We start from the raw sequence: 17277 nt of genomic DNA on the forward strand, positions 1-17277 counted from the left end.
TAGAAGAGCAGGGACCCTCTTGGAATGGACAAAAGATGTGGCTGTGTTTTTCTTTTTGGTACGAGGAGTCATGGCACCAGCTGTTTTGGTTTTGTTATTTTTTTAACAAGTGCTCTCTATCTTATATATATTATATATACAAACACTCACCGAGACAAGGGACAGTGCTTTTCCAAGAGACTGATGAAGCCAGCTGTATAACGTTGCTGTTTGTAAATTCATGTCATGCATAAATGTATTTATGTTGTAAAGCTATTTATATATTGTTTATAAAGAGATATTTATAAAAAAATTATTTATGTAACTAAATGAAAAGTCAAGCATTGTAACATTTTTTGTCCTAAGTAGTTGAAAAACTTTAAAAAAAAAATCATTCCATGTGGCATTTTGTAACCTGTCTTTATTTAAAAATTCACATACAATTTAAATGTCAGATTGATTGATTTCAACAGAGCTAAAGAAGAAATTGTTCAAATGTTTTAGAAAAGTCAGGAGTGAGAGAAAGGCCAGCTGATATTTTAAGCTTTGATCCCATATGCAAAAGTAAACTTGTGCCCAATCCTGTGATGCTCTGATGGACTGAATCCTGCTCGGCACTGCAAGGCTCTGCAGACCCCAGCTGAGCTCCCTGTGAGAGCACACGGCCTTGGGCAGCACATCCATGCCCAGGTCCCAAATGGCATCCGTGGAAATGAGCCCACCATGGTTAACAGCCGAGTCCTGGATCGACAGCAGTGTGACAAGGGCAGCACCTGCCCTAGATGGGCTTTAACCACTTCCAGTGCAAGTTGCAGCCCATAACTACAGTTCTGTCACTGGTGCTGGATGGAGACGCCATCCCTGCTCACAGCAACAAAGAGCCTGTGCTGGATCTGGCCCCTGGCTGCGCTGGTGGGGGCAGAGCTTTGTGCCTGAGGCACTGCTATTCCAGGATCCGGTGGCCCATTTAGTATCTTGTTGATATTCCCATTCTCCAGCCCTTTGCCACTAAACTGTAAAGTCCCTTCCTCCAGCAGAGATTTATTTAACTGAGCCAGGGACAATACGTAGACAGACCAAAATATACTGAGAGCTGCCTGGTAAGGATTCATGGACACAGCTGTTGCTACAGCTTCTTGCTATGTAAAGTGCATGAAATAAATCGTTAAAATGACTCGGAGCTCTAAAGGAAACAGCAAGTGAGGGGGCGGGGAGAGCAGTAAACACGCAAACTCCTGCTTGAAGGCTCTTTGGTCTCATTCTTCAAAGAGGCCTTAGAAAAAAAAGAGTGGCAGGTGCCCAGCCGTGACAGGAGTCACAAATTACGCCCTTGCCATTGTAGTGGGCTGGGAAATGACAAGCATTATGCTCTGCTGGGCTCCGGTGCCTAGGACAGGGCAAAAAGAAAGTCACCAAGACCCAGAGGCAAAGCGATCTTTTTCCTTAGCAACCACCAGGAAACCATAGAAACCTCCAGCCAGACTCACCCCAGCTCTGACAGAACACTGGGTGCACAGAACAAGAGGATTCATCCAGACACCTGACAGCTCAATCATCAGGTTAGGAGCATGCAGGGGATGTTTCTGACCTCTCATGAGCATGGGCTCCGTCAGAGACAGGTACCCACCTCACAGCACCCACAGAGTCCAGCTGGATGGGGAGCAGCAGCTGACGGACCACGTAAGATGTTGCCTATGGGCATTCCTCCTCCTGGCAGGGAGGGAGGCAGGATGGGCAAGTGGCAGCTTCCATAGGGAATGACAACCCACTGTAAGGGCTCTGTAAGTCAAATACACCTGTGAAGGTCACGCTACCAGCTCCACACATCTTTAGAGGGAAGGACAGGCTCCTCAAGAGATGCCCATTAGAGGGGATTTTCCACTGTCACCCAGCAAACCTAAGGGACAATAAGGAATCGCTTACTGTGCAGACCTTGCACAGACAGGTCTGAACAGAGGTGTAAGAAGGTGGTGCTGCAGGTCCTGTTCAGGGTCTTGGTTCTTGAGCATGAAGCCAGAGTAGTGACCATGACTGAATAACCAAGGTGAGGACAATTCCCCTTTCAGTTTTGGCTTTTTGCTGCAAGCCAGAGGCGAAATAAAACCACCTCCTTCATGATAGAGGGGTTGTCCTCAACACAGCAGCAGGGACTCAGTCTCAGGAATTCAATCCACACAATTTGACCACCTGAGTGGTGGCAGTGAGTGAGGCAGAACTTGAAATAAGGTTGTGAGATCAGAGATCACGGCCTGGGGTCATGTACAATCTGGATTCCCGTTTCTCCTCAGCAGCATTGTCCAAGGGAAAAAGCACAGCTCACAGCATGGGTCCCTTCCATCCACTGGGCTTTCTGGGAAAGCAAGCCCAAGGAAAAGGACAAAGCTGTATGGCAAAAGGACATTAGCTTGGCAGAAGAAAAGCAATCAGAGCTAGAGCTCCTGGTGCAGAGGGAGAGGATAACAGCTTGGTTCCTTGCTTTGCTGCTTCTGGTCTGGCCAAGGATAAGCCACCCTGTCCCTCAGGATGTGGATTTCCACCAACAGGACGGGAATATTGTGCCCATGTGGGGGTGTGAGCTGATGTGAAGAGAGAAGGCAGCACTCGGGGATGAAAGAACACTTGGGAAAGCTCAGATCCACTCAACCTCAGCCCCTCTGTGGCACAGCCAGACCAGTGGGTCTGACAGGCAGAGAGTGGCACTGCCAGCAGAGGTCAGTTCCCAGAGCACTGATGAGCACTTCCCTGGTTCGCTGGACAAGCCAGAATGGGAATCAGAAGTGGCTCATTAGAGCATACTAATCCCCCAAAAAGGTCACAACTGGGTCTCCCTGACAGGGGCTCAGTAGAAAACAAGGGCAGCAAGAAAGAGGGGCCACAGGAATCTAATTAAGAGGCAGGGAGGCATCTTGTGCAGCAAAACCAAATTCATCTTGCATCACTGCCTCCCCTGTGGGCCAGCTAGGTCAGATCCTCACAACATCCCATTAAAAGATTCATGGGCAGCCCTGGAAAACTCCCCTGCCACATCCTAGCCCAGACAGTGTAACTGAACAAGTTGTTCTGGATGCAAGGTGCAGCCTCAGGAGGTGGCATCTGATATCTTAACCACAGTCTCAGACAATGGCCTTTAGCAGAGGTGTGTACATACACCTGGAAGTAAGAGGAGAAGGAGTCCCAGGGTCCCCTGTCCATATTCAGACCAAACCAGCACTCATGGGACCTACATGTTTCCTGCACCACCAGCTGAACGAGCAGTAGCTAATTCAGCTTCCTAATGGGAACACTTGTGACAACATAGGAACAGCCTTGATTTCTCCTCTCCAGGAGCAATTCCTAGCAGGAGTTGAACTATAGGCCCCCAGCCTGAAAAAGCACACAGCTCTCTAGTGAAAAAGGACAAAGAGCTTCCTCCAGTGCTGTAGTACAAGTGCCTGGGAAAAGCCCAAACAGGCTGGAGCAGACCTTGGAGCTCTCACAACAGGGACACTGTTGCCTTCTAATGTGTGGGAAATCAGTTCTGTTCCCCCAGCCCATATTGCATGTTTTTCCCTGATACCATTCATGCAACTTTTCTCAGGTACTTATTGCTGAAGGGTTACAAAGCCCAGCTCAAGGTGACAGCAAATCCCAAAGCAATGAAGAAAAAGAGAAGCCCAGAGTCCCAGAGCAGGAGAGCAAAGGAATTTTCCATCTGGAAAGGGACTTGAGGCATGGAGCAGGGACTGCCAGGAGCAGCAGCACACATGCCCCTGCCACTTGCTCCAGGACTTTTCCAAGCATGGGCTGCTTCCCTCAGAATGCAGAAAAACAAAGGGAAGGGATCACCGGGCAACTTCCAGAGGGAGCCTGCACTTGATACAAGCGTGAATTGAAAACAAGAAGGGAATTGAATTCATGCCCCTTCCTGCCAGTCAGCAACTAACCTTGTCAGGAGGGATGGCAGCACTAACCGAATCAGGCAATTCATTAGGTTGGGGCACACAGCAAAAGCCCACACTCTCTGGAGCAGAACTATAGGGAAAATCCAGGGTAATGAGTTGCAAACTGCCTTTGTAAATGACACTTCTGCAGTGGCTCTGGCAGGCTGGGAAAAGAGCTAATAGGAAAATCATCAGGTAGCATCCCTTTGATATTGTTGAAAACTGCACAGGCTATTTTTCCTGCCCCCTCCATAATTAACCTGGTATATTACCCATAATACTCCAGGCTGATATTCCCACAATGGACCACCTTATCTGCACCAGGGAAAAAGAAGGGTATGCTATTTAAAAGGAAGATGACTTCTGAAAAAGCTTAAAAGGTTTAAGATTTTCCCCCTACTGCACACACGCATCTTCTTCAACTCCATCAGCAACCAACCTCTGCCCAGCCAGGAGACCAAACCCCTGTCACAGTCAGCAAGCAGGAACAAGGCTGTCCTGGGAAATGCAGCTGCAGAGGAACTGATCTGCCCAAGGTTGCTCTCTGCAGCTGCAGCAGAGCTGGAAGAGGACACAGCTCTGTGCTTTGCCTCTTATTTACAACACTGTCCTCGTCCTTGATTTCCTTTATACTAAACCAGGCTGCAGCCTGCGCCTCCTGAGACGCAGAACAGCTCTGAGGAGCAATGCCTACCCACCTGGCTTGTCTGCCAGCAAGGAGAGGTGTCATCTCAGAAAAGGTACAGCATCACAGCTGGCAGGTGATCCTGAAGGAACTGGTGCTCTCTAACAGCTGTGAAGGTGACAATGAAACATAGAGATGTTACTTAGTGCATCAGCACAGAGCAGCCTTAGGACGGTGCTAATCATGCTAATCATGAGACAGTGAGTGAAACACGAGGGCTGGTGACATAAACAGCATCTTTGGGAAGTCTGGAGGGCAAGAGAGCACTACTTCCAAACCTCATACCCATGAAAATACAGCCTATGGTCAGATAAGCTCCCAATACTCACAAAGAGGCTGATCCTTGATGGAGCGAGGCTTCGCTTACCCATCACAATCAGCTCTTCCAGAAACACAGAGGTATCACATGTGATTAGGGCATTTCAAAAACACCCTAATGATACAGATATCCCAAAGGCTCTTTGGAGATCTGGAGATGTGGAAGTGTGTCCCATCTTCTCCTAGAATTAGAGCAAGCAAGGACTACTTTTGTGCTCTGTGGGGAAATACATATTTCAGACTGTTAAATGACCTTATGGCATCCCATTACTGCCTGGAATTTCCAGTGTGTATGTATGCACATTCACTAGAGCAGGGACATCTTTTCTTATCCACAAGAAAAACTGTGGTCACAGCTCCCACACTCAGGCAATTTGCAGTGGGGCATGTCATGAGATGTACACACTGTACAAAGGAGCATCTGTGCCTGAGGATTCATTGACAAGGAGCAAACTGCTGCTCTGCCCATTCCTTTGCCTGGCTGACCAGTCAGAGAGGGGAGTGGCACCACGGGGACACTGAGAGGCAGGGTCAGCCCAGACTGGGAGGTAAACACACACTCTCTTTACAGAGCACAATCACTTACCTCTGGGAGCTCTGTGGGAGGGCCAAACTTGAGGAACTATCAGGAAAATGTCAACAGTCCCTGAGAGACACGGACCTTCATCATGGAGCAGAGTGAAACAATGACATATTTCTAAAAACTCTGCGGAGAAATTCAATCACTTTCAGGCTAAAATTCCATATTAAGAATACAAGGTTGAGGTTACAAGTAGGAACTGAGATCTCTCTAAACTTTAATTTACCTTTCTTGATGCCTCTGGGTTACTCTCGCTCTGATTACACAAAAATATGCTATGCAGACTCAGGTTTTGGTTCCCTTGCATTAGGTCAGGTGTTACAGAGGACTTAGTGGTGTGGAAAAAAAACAACAGGAAACTTTGTTTGCAACCAGGTGCCCAAGATCTGGCTAGCTGGGTCTATGTATTCGTGGGGCAGGGTCTTAGATTTCTCCATTTCCCCATTATTTAGAATAATAAAGAGCAAGGTTGTTTTTCTGCACTGCAGTTTGCAACAGGCTCAGACACAAAAGTAACAAACCCTGGCACCAACAGCCCCACAAATGCACAAGCTTGGACTGTTTTACTGTGCAGGGGTGGGCTTTGTGTGGTATCCAGCTTAGCTGAACTCATACAAACCTGTACCGAACTGAAAGTTTAGGAGAAGTCTGGTTTACCCATGTGATTTGTTATGTTCTAATACTCAAAGGTAAGGGGCACTGTTTCTTCTGTCTTTCCTGCAATGAGTAAGCTCAAGTCTGCTTCACACACGTGGACCATATAGGATAAGAACACTAAAACCAAAACCACCCTCTGAGGTCTGTATCATTTTCCATCCTTTCAGGAACTGAAAGATGTTCAGCAAAATTCACTTTGCAGGGCTGGTGGGAAAATGGCCATTTCTTTCCACCTCTGTCTTCTATGAGGAACAAAAGCTTCACTTTCCCCAGCTTCACTCTGGAGAGCAGCTTTGCAGGTCCTACTCCTGTACATGATCCACAGAGAGAGATCTGCAAGCCTGAGAGCAGCTCCACAAGCACCCATGGGATTTCCTAGGTCTGCACAAGATTGATTACAAGACAGATCTCAAGTCTGAACACAGAAGGGTCTGTCAGCATCACTGATTTTTCCTCCTATTCTCAACACAAGAGTAAGTTACCATTCAACTTAGCTAAGAAGGTGAGGAGGGAAGTAAAAGAAGAAGAAATTTCAATCCAAAACTTCTTTTTTTTTCTGTAAAAGACTGACATCAGCACTGCTTCATCATGTTCCAGAATTGCCTGACGTTAGCTGGTATCAACCGAGTCACGGCAGGGGGGGCAGGGGGATTTGTTAGCAGGAGGCACAGCTTTAGGGCTAGGGCAGCCTACCAGCACTGCAATCAGCTGAGATCCTCTCTTCCATTTTCCAGCTCAGTGCTCAATTCCATATTAAACAAGTACTAGTACAAGTGGAGCTGCAGAACACAAAGCTAGACAATAAAGCTCTGAAGAGCAGAGGGAAGGCAGTTCCATCCACTTTCTCTCCCTCTGGGTGGAAAAGGCAAACAGAAGTTCAATAGCTCAAAGTCTGTCCTGCTGCAATCTGGGAGCGAGCTGCAGCTGGAGCATCCCATCGCTGCCATAAACCAAAGCAGAGCAGGATGCTCGCCCTGCACCAGGGAGCAGTGTCCAGCAGTGCTCAGACAGGCTCTGTTAGCTGCCTCCAGCAGGCACAGGCAATCCATTGGAGCTTGCATCAAATCTGCCTCTGCTTCCACCTCCCTCTCATCCCCATAGCAGTTCAGCTCCCTGGGCACTCCCCACTCGAAACTGCCCACAATTCAGCCCCCCCCAGCCCCTAATTCACACAACTCCACTCTGAGTTGCTGCCGTTCCTGCAGTCACAGGGAGTCAATGCAGTCTTTATCTGTTGTCCTTCTCAAACAGCACAGCACCTCCTGCATCCTTGCCTGTTAACAACTCTGCCTTCTGCTTCATTCCTGGAATAGCTTCTAACTCTTTCCTTCAAGCCAGATTCATTAACCAGCTGCTGCAGAGCTGTTTGCCTCCCCCAGGTACTCTGTGCATGTCATTTGTTAATGACTCATCTCAGACTGGGCTCATTGCAGACATCCCCCTCCTTTTGCGGCACCAAGCCCTTCACTGGCTTACCAGGAAAGCCAAACATGCAAACAGCTCCATCCCCTCCAATACCCCAGTCCCTTCTCCATCCTCTGTCACCATTAGACATGGGACAGCACTTTATTCAAAGTGCTATTTCCTCCCTTGCTGCTCTGCTGATCAGAGGCAATGTGTACCAAAGCATAAATAAGATCCTCACCCCCAGCCAGGCTTTGAGAACAGCAAAAACATAAGAACAAACTCATAAACTTCCAACCACTAAAAAAGCATCAGCAAACTAATGTGACTCCTGTAACTGGCAAGGAATAAACACCAAGGGTGCCAAACTCACATCGACTTCCTCAGCAGACTGTGGCTTGATGAGGGGCTAAAATGATTCCCAAAGGCATTTGTATTCCTCCTGCCTCTTTGCAGGACTGGTATTAAAAATGGAAAGGAAAGAGGACCATAGAGGATCTCTTCACCAGTCAAATCCAGTGAGGAACTGGATGACCAACATGTTACAGCTGTCCATGCAGCAAGCCAGAAACAGACCCAGTCCATCTCCATCACACAGACTTGGGGACACAAAGTCCACCTGCACCTCCTGAGAAGCTGTCAGCTAAACACTGGGAGAAGCTGAAACAGGAGCTAATACTGCCACTGCTTGGGAAGCAGTTCCCTTGAGCTACTGGTGAAGGCTTCATGCTCTGGGCTTATCCACTTAACATCCTTGTTGCATGTCTAGGGGGAGAGAGAGCTGGTAAAGAGTCAGAAGCCTGACCAGAATCAGAAGTTTTTGGGACTTGACCCAGAGGAAGCTGGAGGGAGGGTATTTAGATCTTCCTCTCCAGATTAGAAGCTGGTGTGCCTGCACTGCAGGAGAAGAAAAGGAGAGGGAGTTACTTTCACAAGTGAGCAAGTCCTGTGACTGAGGACGGCAAATGCAGATGGCAAAGAGTTCTGGTAGCAATAAGAACAAGGCACGTGCGTTGCACAAGCAAGTGCAGGTGACAGCTGGCTGCAGGACTGGAGCATTGTCACAGTCCTCTGCTTAAACAGCTCCCCTGCCTGCTTCTTTACAGAAGTGAAATGCAGGGGCCAAACTACAAAGCAGCGCTCTGCTAGACCCAAAGGAAGGAAATGACTGGCCTAAGACAGAGCACAACTACAAACCTCCCATAACCAGGCATCATAGCTGTTTAGGCTCAGGACACAGCGCTCAGCTACCAGCTTTGCCACAGATCCTTCTGCACGAATCTGGGCAAAGACAAACTACTCACAAAATGTGAAAAGGCTTCCCTATCTCCCAGATGCATCAGGGAGATCAGCCAGACCTTCGGTCAACATACACCAAGAATCAAATGAATGCTAAAGTGAACAAGTGCCATTGGACAACAAGCCTAAAACAGCCTCAAAGTCAAGACTCCAGACTCTGACATTAAATCAGCATTTTTAATTTTTTTTCTAAAATGTGCTTTTTTATGAATTGCTGTTCCAATGCCTCCCCCTTAAAAAAAACCCCACATCCTGCCAAACTAGGTGCAAATCACCTGAAGTTAGTTTGTAACAAATACAAAAAACCCCACAAAACAAAGGCTGAAATGCTTTAGATTCACAACAATGTACAAAAAAAAAAAAAAAAAGGGGAGGAAAATACAACCTGAAAGTGTTCAAAATTCAGAAAGACTAGTCAAGTCCATTGCTTCAGCAAGGGGATGCTGCTGCGACCCCTGCCAGTGGGTCCTGGGCCACCAGCCTGCCTCGATGACAAACAGGCTCCTCTCCCACTGTTGCCAGCATCCAAGGAAGAGCGAATGCATTACCCTTTGAAGGTAATCAATGGGGGAAACAACTCACAAGCAGCTCTGGGAGGTCACATCACATTCAGGAGGAACAGTTTCTAGCATGCCCCTAACCACCTGTAAGGAGTGTGTGAAAGAGCAGCCTGCTTCCTCCTCATTGTACTGATGCCTCAGAGATGCAGAACAGTGCTTTAAATCTGTGAGAGATTAAAGGGTTTAGTAAGGGCAGTAAACAGACAGTTAAGTAAACAGCCCAGCACTGGAACTCATCTTCACAGAGCGAGGTAGTGTGAATTTCACCCCAGTTTAAAATAGACAGGGGTAGTGGAAAGGCTGAAGACTTCCATGTAAAGCAGTTCCTGGCCTAGAAACCTTCCTGCAATCCCTTTGGGAATGAAAAGATCTGTGTTGATGGCTTCCTCGCTCCCAGCCTGGCTTTGGTAGCCACACTTCAACCCTGGGATTCAGATGCTTGCTATAACTCTCCCATGATCTGATTTAGTACAGCAGCTTCCTCAAGGTTAAGCAGCAATGAAACTAGCTGGGAGGGAGCAAAACGGTCCACAGATATTTTGGTTTTTTCCTGCCCCTTTTGGTTAGTCCCTTTCTTTAAAGTCCCTCTTGACAGGACCAGAACAGCTACACCCTGAAAACTCATAAGGGCTGCACAGTGTAACTTAGCCAGGTGCTGCTAACTGAGAGCTGTATTCAAACAGGGCTTTTACTTGCCAGCCGGGAAGGGACTGGCCCAGAACCCACTGAAAAAGGAGACGCAGGCCCTTTTTGCTCCTCCTGTTGTCATTCCTAACCGAATGACATTTAGATGGGATGTTCTAGTGACGGCTGGAGACCAGCCCTTTGACTTTGGACATCTTCTTTGTGGGCTGCCTTTGTTCTGTGTGTGGAGGGCACTCTCGCTCTACCAGCTGCTGTTCCATCTCCTGTGCCGACGATGAGGCTGTAGCTTTTAATGTTTTCTTTATGTTTGTGACCTGGCCAAGAAGAGAGAGTGAATCAGCACCTGCTTCTTCCTCCCCTCACAGCAGACACTCTGTTCATAAACATACTGAAAAACCCCTGGAGTATATGAGTGGAGATTATAAAAGAGATTCTCCCAGCAGTAACATGCTCTGCATTTGAGTTTAATAAAGGTAATGTTTCATCCTCACTTACAGACAGAGCTGATAGTATTTCCAGTCTGGAATAACTAGGGGTTACTTTTTTGCCTAAGAGACAATGGTACAATATTGTACCACCCTTCTGTCTGGCTGGAGAGACCTACTGCTGCCTTGGTGCAGAAGGGAGCCATCCTACCATTCTGTTGGCCAGAAGCAGGAAGGGCAAAGGAGACAGTGAAAGAAAAATTTACTCTCAGGACAGAACTCAAAAAGAAGAAATGCCATTTGGGCTAGCTGGCTGTCTGAGACACAGGTATTTGCTAAGAAGCAGGAACAGAAATTGGTTTTGTGGGAAGCAGCAGTAATGTTTCTGCTACTCTGGCTGAAAAGGAGAGATACAGCACTAAGCACCATCCTCTGTCCCCTGGAACTCTGTAGGGCTCACCACAAATATACTCAGCAAACCTTAAAAAAACCCCCAAGGTTTGGGAGTCAGGTGTGCCAACTCCAAGCCAAAGGCATCTGGCAAACCAAATGTGCTATGGATGCCGATCAAGCCGCCAAGGAGATGCACACATAAACCCGGCAGGGATGATAACCCCCGATGCAGCGTCTCGGGAGGCCCATCCCCACCTTCCCAGCGGCCGTAGCCGAGGTTCGGGCGCACGGCCGGGCTGGACCGCGGGCTCGTGCTGCCACCTAACGGCGGGAGCGCGCCAGGGCCGGCCGACCCCGGGGGAGCTGCCGCGGGCACTTTTTGTAAAAGCCATTCAGACTCCAGAGATTTTTGTTAACTCCACTTCCAGGTTTAACAAAGAGAAGTGTTTTTGACTTCCTGCCCGACTTGTATGAAAGGAACAGAATTGCAACGAAGAACTGTAGTAAAAGCACAGTTTTCCTAATTAATCAATACAGGAAACCACAATTAGTGCAGTCACCTAGCCTAAATTTATTTTTAAAAAGTTCCAATCTGCTCAGAGTGGGCAAATTTGATGTTTGTGGTCTCACTAGCACTCAGGAGCAGATGTGTTTTCTTCCTACCCCACGCCTGATTTGCTTGATTGCTAGCCTTCTTCTGAGAGCTGTGACCATCAACCAGGCATTACCAGATTATTTCCTTCAGCAAACAAACGTTTATCCAACAGCATAAAGGCCTGAGATGACTCTGTACCCACCTCCATCTCTACCTGCTGCTGAGTTCGGTGATGGTTCTCTTTGTACTGGTTGGCTCTAAGTACCTGCTGCTCAATTCCTAAAAGCACTGCTTCACAACCATCGCACCTGCAAGATACAAACAATGTCAAACAATGTTTACAAGTTCTCTTTGGAGCAGCTCAATCAGGCAATCTGAAAAGTCACGCTCATCTAAAAGTTTAAGAGATTATTAAAATTATACTTCCTGCTTAGAGTTGCAAAAAGCTGGCAAGAAAAAGCTTTGCTGTGTACTCAATGCATTTCTCAGCATTCTCTAGAGAGTCTGTGTTACTCTTACCATCAAAGACTAAGTGCAGGTTCAATGCACTTTCATCTGCCCTTTCAGTCAGAATTACAGCTTAAACAGGATGCAACACAGTATTTCAATGTAAAATTTTAAAATTAAAGAAAAAAGTAATATTGAGATAATCTTCCTTCCTGTTAAGTGTTCAAATGACAAGAGCACTCAGCACGGAACTCAGAACTGGAGAAGACAAAAAGGGAACTGGCAGTGGCTTCACTGTTACCTTCCAAACAATGCTGCAAGGTCCTGGAAGCTGCCAGAGCCCTCCCACCACGATGGGACTGAGGGAGTTAGAGCAGAGAAGCAAAAAACCTGCCCCCACCACAGGACAGCATATTTGCCCAGCAGTTTAATTACTTTTCATGCACTCATTACCATAGCAACTACGAAGCAATTCCCAGGCAACTCAGGACCTGCCATGGGCTCCACAGTCTATGAGGGAATTTCTTTAGGTGGGAAGGGAATCTTACAAAAATATGAGAAACAGCTTCCTGGCAAAAGTACAAGAGATAATACCATAGTCCCACTACAGTTGCAGACAGGCTGCATTTGCAGGAACAAAGAGAAGACAAAGCCACCTGAAATTTCAAACTTGAAGACATCCCATCCAAAGAGCTGTGATTCTCTGGAATTTGCCCACACAGTTCTCAACACAGCAAAAAAGGCTGAAAAGTAACACTTCTGTCTTCATTATCAAGTGTTGCAGTACAAAGGTGGAGCAGTTCCTACCACGGAACCATGAGTCCAGTTTGGCACCTCTTTCTGCAAAAAGTCCTCGACTCCTTACTGGGGTTCTGCCATGTAAAAGCTACAGTGAGAGCAGAAGCTCACAATGTGGTACAGTTTGGCTTGATACATAATACAAATTGAATCCCAGATGGGATCTTGGAAAACTTGCCCAAAAGACTCCTCCTCCAAGTGTCTAGTTATAGCACAAGACTCCTGATTAATGGAACATGGTGAAATTGAGCCAGCACTTGAAACTCTGAGGGGAAAAACAGGACAAGCTATGTACAAGGAACAAGGAGGGTGGAGAGACTGCCTCACCATTCCTGGAGTGTTTTGACAATGTTACTGATGTCCTTCTTCTGAATGTCTCTGCCAATACAAAAATCCACCTCTAACACCTGGTTTCGTTGATCCAACTTCCCTTGGATAATATCTGTATAAACCGCTTCAATAATGAGATCTTCCAGCTCCCTCAGATTCCTCATATCCAGGTCCTTCAGCAACACAGAATAGGGAATGCACTAAAAACAGCAAGACCAAGAGTAAGTTAACAGTCCTAGAGCCAAAATGAATGGCTAAGTCTCAGAAGGTCAAGACTCAAATGTTTATTGTATCCCACACTTTGACCTGCAGGTGCAGCAGTGACTGATCATGGCAGAACAAATGCTTGCAAGGCTATGAAATATTCTGACACAACTTTGGTAATTCCTGAAGCTTTGGTATAGCACATTCTAGAAGAAAAAAGGTAAATGGGATTGTAGAAGAAATTAAAAGAGTGCTGCTTAATTTTCTCTAGAACAAAACATCAGTGTTTTTAAGAATGATTCTCGATCTCCAGCAGTGAAAAAAGCCATACAAAGTTTCCAGACCTTCCTGACCAATCTGTACATCAGTTCAGACACCGCCCACACTTCACCCATGGAAGTCCATTAAGTTAATATCCCAAATGCACCAGGAGAGAACACTGTACCCTACAGGTACTTTAGCAGTACAGGATTTTTCTGTGAGTACCCATGCAGTCTGATAGAATTTCAGTGCTCTGGAATGGATGCCATTTTCTAAACCAAAAAAAAGAGACAACAGCTGTCACACCCCACGCACTTTACCTTCATTCGGGAAGCCAGGCTTACGATCGTCAAGTGTTTCAGTTTGTTCTTCTGAGTCACTGTTAATTCAGGCAGGTTATCTTTGTTTGCTGTTAATGTCAAAAAGACAGGATTCAGGACTTTACTTGGAAAATCACATAATCTAGGCTGCAGAACTCCAGGCTAGTTATGCTACACTACACCGTGAAAGACTGAACACCTCCAGCTAATGTGGGTGCTGCTGAACAGAGCGCGCTTCTGCTGCACAAATTGGCATACCCAGGGAGAGAAGGGGAAAAGTTAAGAACAACTTGGCAATTCCATTCCTCTCTGCTTCTTTAGTAATTCTGGTTCTGGAATTAGAAGGTAATTCACAACTGGTGCCCTGCCAAAACAGTTGGTCAATGGCTTTGTTTCTACCAAGTAATTTTTATTTCATTAACAAGCTGACAGAAAAAAATCTTCCCCCTTTGCTGATCTGGTTGCAAATACAGCTGGTTTTACTTCTCTGAGGAGCTGCAGAATTTAAAGTGTAAAGTACCAGGCTGAGGAAGAGAGGAGAAATTATTAATCTAGATGGCCACACTGTCACTGTATTATATCCATGTGCCTCATGAATATTTAAAAAGAGAAAGGAAACTGGCAGCTCTCCAAAGCTAAGAAACTCTTTAAAATATCTACTTTAATGGAAATTAGTGTTTCAGGGCCACTCAAGTTCTCCCATCCATCCCACCTCATTCAATACTCTACATTTTGACTGCTTTTCCCCCTTTCTTCACTAGAAAAAAAAGAATGGACCGTGCTGTCACATGCTATGACACAAGAGCCATGGACAGCAAACACATCCTCTAATCGGTCACAGAATTCATGAGGCTCAGGTTGCTTCACAGACACTGGAATTTCCAGTCCTTGCATTTACAGATGCCACTTCTCCTTACAGGAACTAGATAGCTTATCCACCACACAGAGAACCAGCAGTAAGACAGAATTATTTGTCACACTCTGTAATGGTCTGGATGAGGCTGCTACCCACAAATGAAGCATTAAATTGTAGCAGAATGGAAGCATAAGCACCAGAGATAAAAGCACATTTCAACAGATACAAAGATGATTCACACATAGTCTTTCTAAAGCTGTATAAAAGTCATTATTTCGACTTGTATTTTAGCTAAGAAATTATTCATTTTGTTTCTGCAATGCCGTCATGGAATAAAAGGTTATCTCACAAAGCATATAAGTTTTATACATAATGCAGAACAATTTTGTCTAAGTTTTCTGCAGTTTCCATAGCTAGTGTCATCTAAATTTCCATAAGGATGTCTGAAATTGCCCTCCACACAGGTAAGTGGCCTGTGCACGTCAGTGAATTCTGCTGCAGACCAGTTCAACCCAGTGCTGCAGTCCCATCCAAACCAGTAACACACTATAGTCTCCAGCCCTTGCTTTCATTTTTAGCAACTAAAAAGCAGACATGACCCAGACGCCCTATGGACAATTCTCCTCCCAAGAGAGTTCTGTTCCTGGATACTTTCACCCAGCCATACCACACCAGGCATCCAAGAAAGCCAAGAATTGCCTCTGACAATCTTAAAGGGTGACCCAGTCCCACACTCTGCAAATGGGCAGCAGTCTCTTACCTACATAGTCCCGGTACGTTCCATATGCAAACAGGTTCAGCATCTGGAAATAAGCAGCATTAGACCCCTCAGCAAGCTGGATGGGGAGAAAAGAAATGTCACATAACATGGTCAACACAACCCTGATAGGCAACTTCTCCAGAGAATGGTTTATGTCGGCACAGGACAAGCAGTACCCAGAAAAGCAATTATCCAAGCTGGACCCCTTCTAAGGCCTCAGGAGCAGCAAATTTCAGCAGCTTTAGATCTAGTCAAGATGATCCAGCCATTTCTGTGCACTGGAATTTAACTCCAGTTTGGACTGTCAAGTGCTTTGTGGCATCTTGGGAGGTAAAAGGAAAAAGCAAATTTTAACTTCAGCTGACAACCTACAGGGCCAGCTCCTCTCATCAGGTGATAAGCAAGCAGGCAATAGTGATGGCTTGTTAAGCATCCTGTGAAAGCTAGGACAGTTTACCTGCAGAGGCACCACATCTTCAAAGCAAAGCAAGCTGGGACACTGTAACTTGAGTGCATTTAAGGTAACAGCTCTTCTCTTGCCTGCAAACACTTCACTGGAATACCGGCAGCACCAAGCAGTGATTTTTATTGATTGGGTTTTTAATACCATTAGCTGCACACAAATCCAGGAAAAAAACAGTACTTGTGATTTGATGCTGAATAACCCTTGAGGCACTTTTAGGCATATTTAAGAGCCTGTCTGGAAAGCCAAACTTGCTGTACACTGTGTTACTCCAGCTGCAGAGATACTCAACTTAGATTCCTTCATTGTAGTGGAGGCCGGGGCTGGCAATGCATTCTCAGCAAAAGCTCTGAAACTTACTTTCCACCTCGGTTTGAAATTGTCTGGATTTGGTTGCCACCCAGGCCTGATACACTAGACATCTGTTCACAAAGACTTTTGGAGAGCATTGAAGTTCTGCTTTCCAGGACAGTAAAGGAGTAGAAAAGGATTTTTCCCTTGTTGGCTGGCAAAATGCCTTCTTAAAACTGCTACTGTGCTGCTGCCAGGTTTTTGCTGTGTTAGCAATTGCCTTAAGGCAGCAAAGCTTTATATAGGTATTCTTTAACACCTAACATATATAGGCAAAAGCAAGGTCAGTCACTTATACAAAAACATCTCTCAACCTAGGTAAGTTGCACTGGGCCCTCCTGGCAACAATTTCACTCACAGGCTGCCTGTGGAAACTTCTGAGGATCCCTTATACTGGTAGTGCAGAAAGGGCATTAGAACAAAAACTCAGCTCTTACCTCTTGCACATTTGTTAACTCCAACAGCTCTCCGAAGACATAAACCCCAGGAGCTTCCAGCACTTGATTTATGAGAGCAGTCAGAGCTGAGCCACTTGTACCTTTGGCTAGTAAAATAAACTGCTCAAGAAGATTGCAGGACGGCTTCTGTTCTCCTGCCATTCTAGGTTTTCAATCTGTCAGTAAAATAACATAATATTAACACATCCTTTCTCCTCTGCCGAGTTCTGCCTGGCAGTGGACCAGACGGTGCTCAGCATAGCAACATTTTGGTGTCAGCAGAGCCAGGCTTTTCTTCAACATTCAGGGGACAAGCCAGAAACCCAGCAGGTTCAACTGCTGATTTAGCTGAGGAGCAAAAATTATTCACACAGTATCCGAACAAAATTTCTGTCTGATCAGTTCCCTAAAAGGATCTGCTCTTGCAGATCCTTTCTTGTAGGACAAGAGTTTAGATTTCTTGCTGTTTTCAGATTTTTCCTTCTAGTGATGCTGCCAAATAATGCCAACTCTAAAGATTCTTATTGATACACTTGATTGACTTCCTCCTTCCTCATTACAAAGCTCCAAACCAGCAACTAACATAATTC

At 46.0% G+C, this 17277-nt stretch overlaps 1 protein-coding gene across 1 annotated transcript; it reads right to left on the reverse strand.

Annotated features, from left to right (window-relative positions):
- Positions 1 to 382: 382 nt before the first annotated feature.
- On the reverse strand, positions 383 to 16863 carry COPS7B (COP9 signalosome subunit 7B). Its single transcript, XM_008644544.2, has 6 exons — positions 16688 to 16863; positions 15437 to 15512; positions 13821 to 13909; positions 13033 to 13235; positions 11663 to 11768; positions 383 to 10361 (listed from the first exon to the last, which is right to left on the reverse strand). Exons 1-6 carry the CDS (start codon positions 16847 to 16849, stop codon positions 10203 to 10205), a joined length of 795 nt encoding a protein of 264 aa, XP_008642766.1. The 5' UTR covers positions 16850 to 16863; the 3' UTR covers positions 383 to 10202.
- Between the last annotated feature and the right edge of the window lie 414 nt (positions 16864 to 17277).

This window comes from Corvus brachyrhynchos, unplaced genomic scaffold, assembly GCF_000691975.1.
Source record: "Corvus brachyrhynchos isolate BGI_N302 unplaced genomic scaffold, ASM69197v1 scaffold162, whole genome shotgun sequence".
Classification (NCBI taxonomy): domain Eukaryota; kingdom Metazoa; phylum Chordata; class Aves; order Passeriformes; family Corvidae; genus Corvus; species Corvus brachyrhynchos.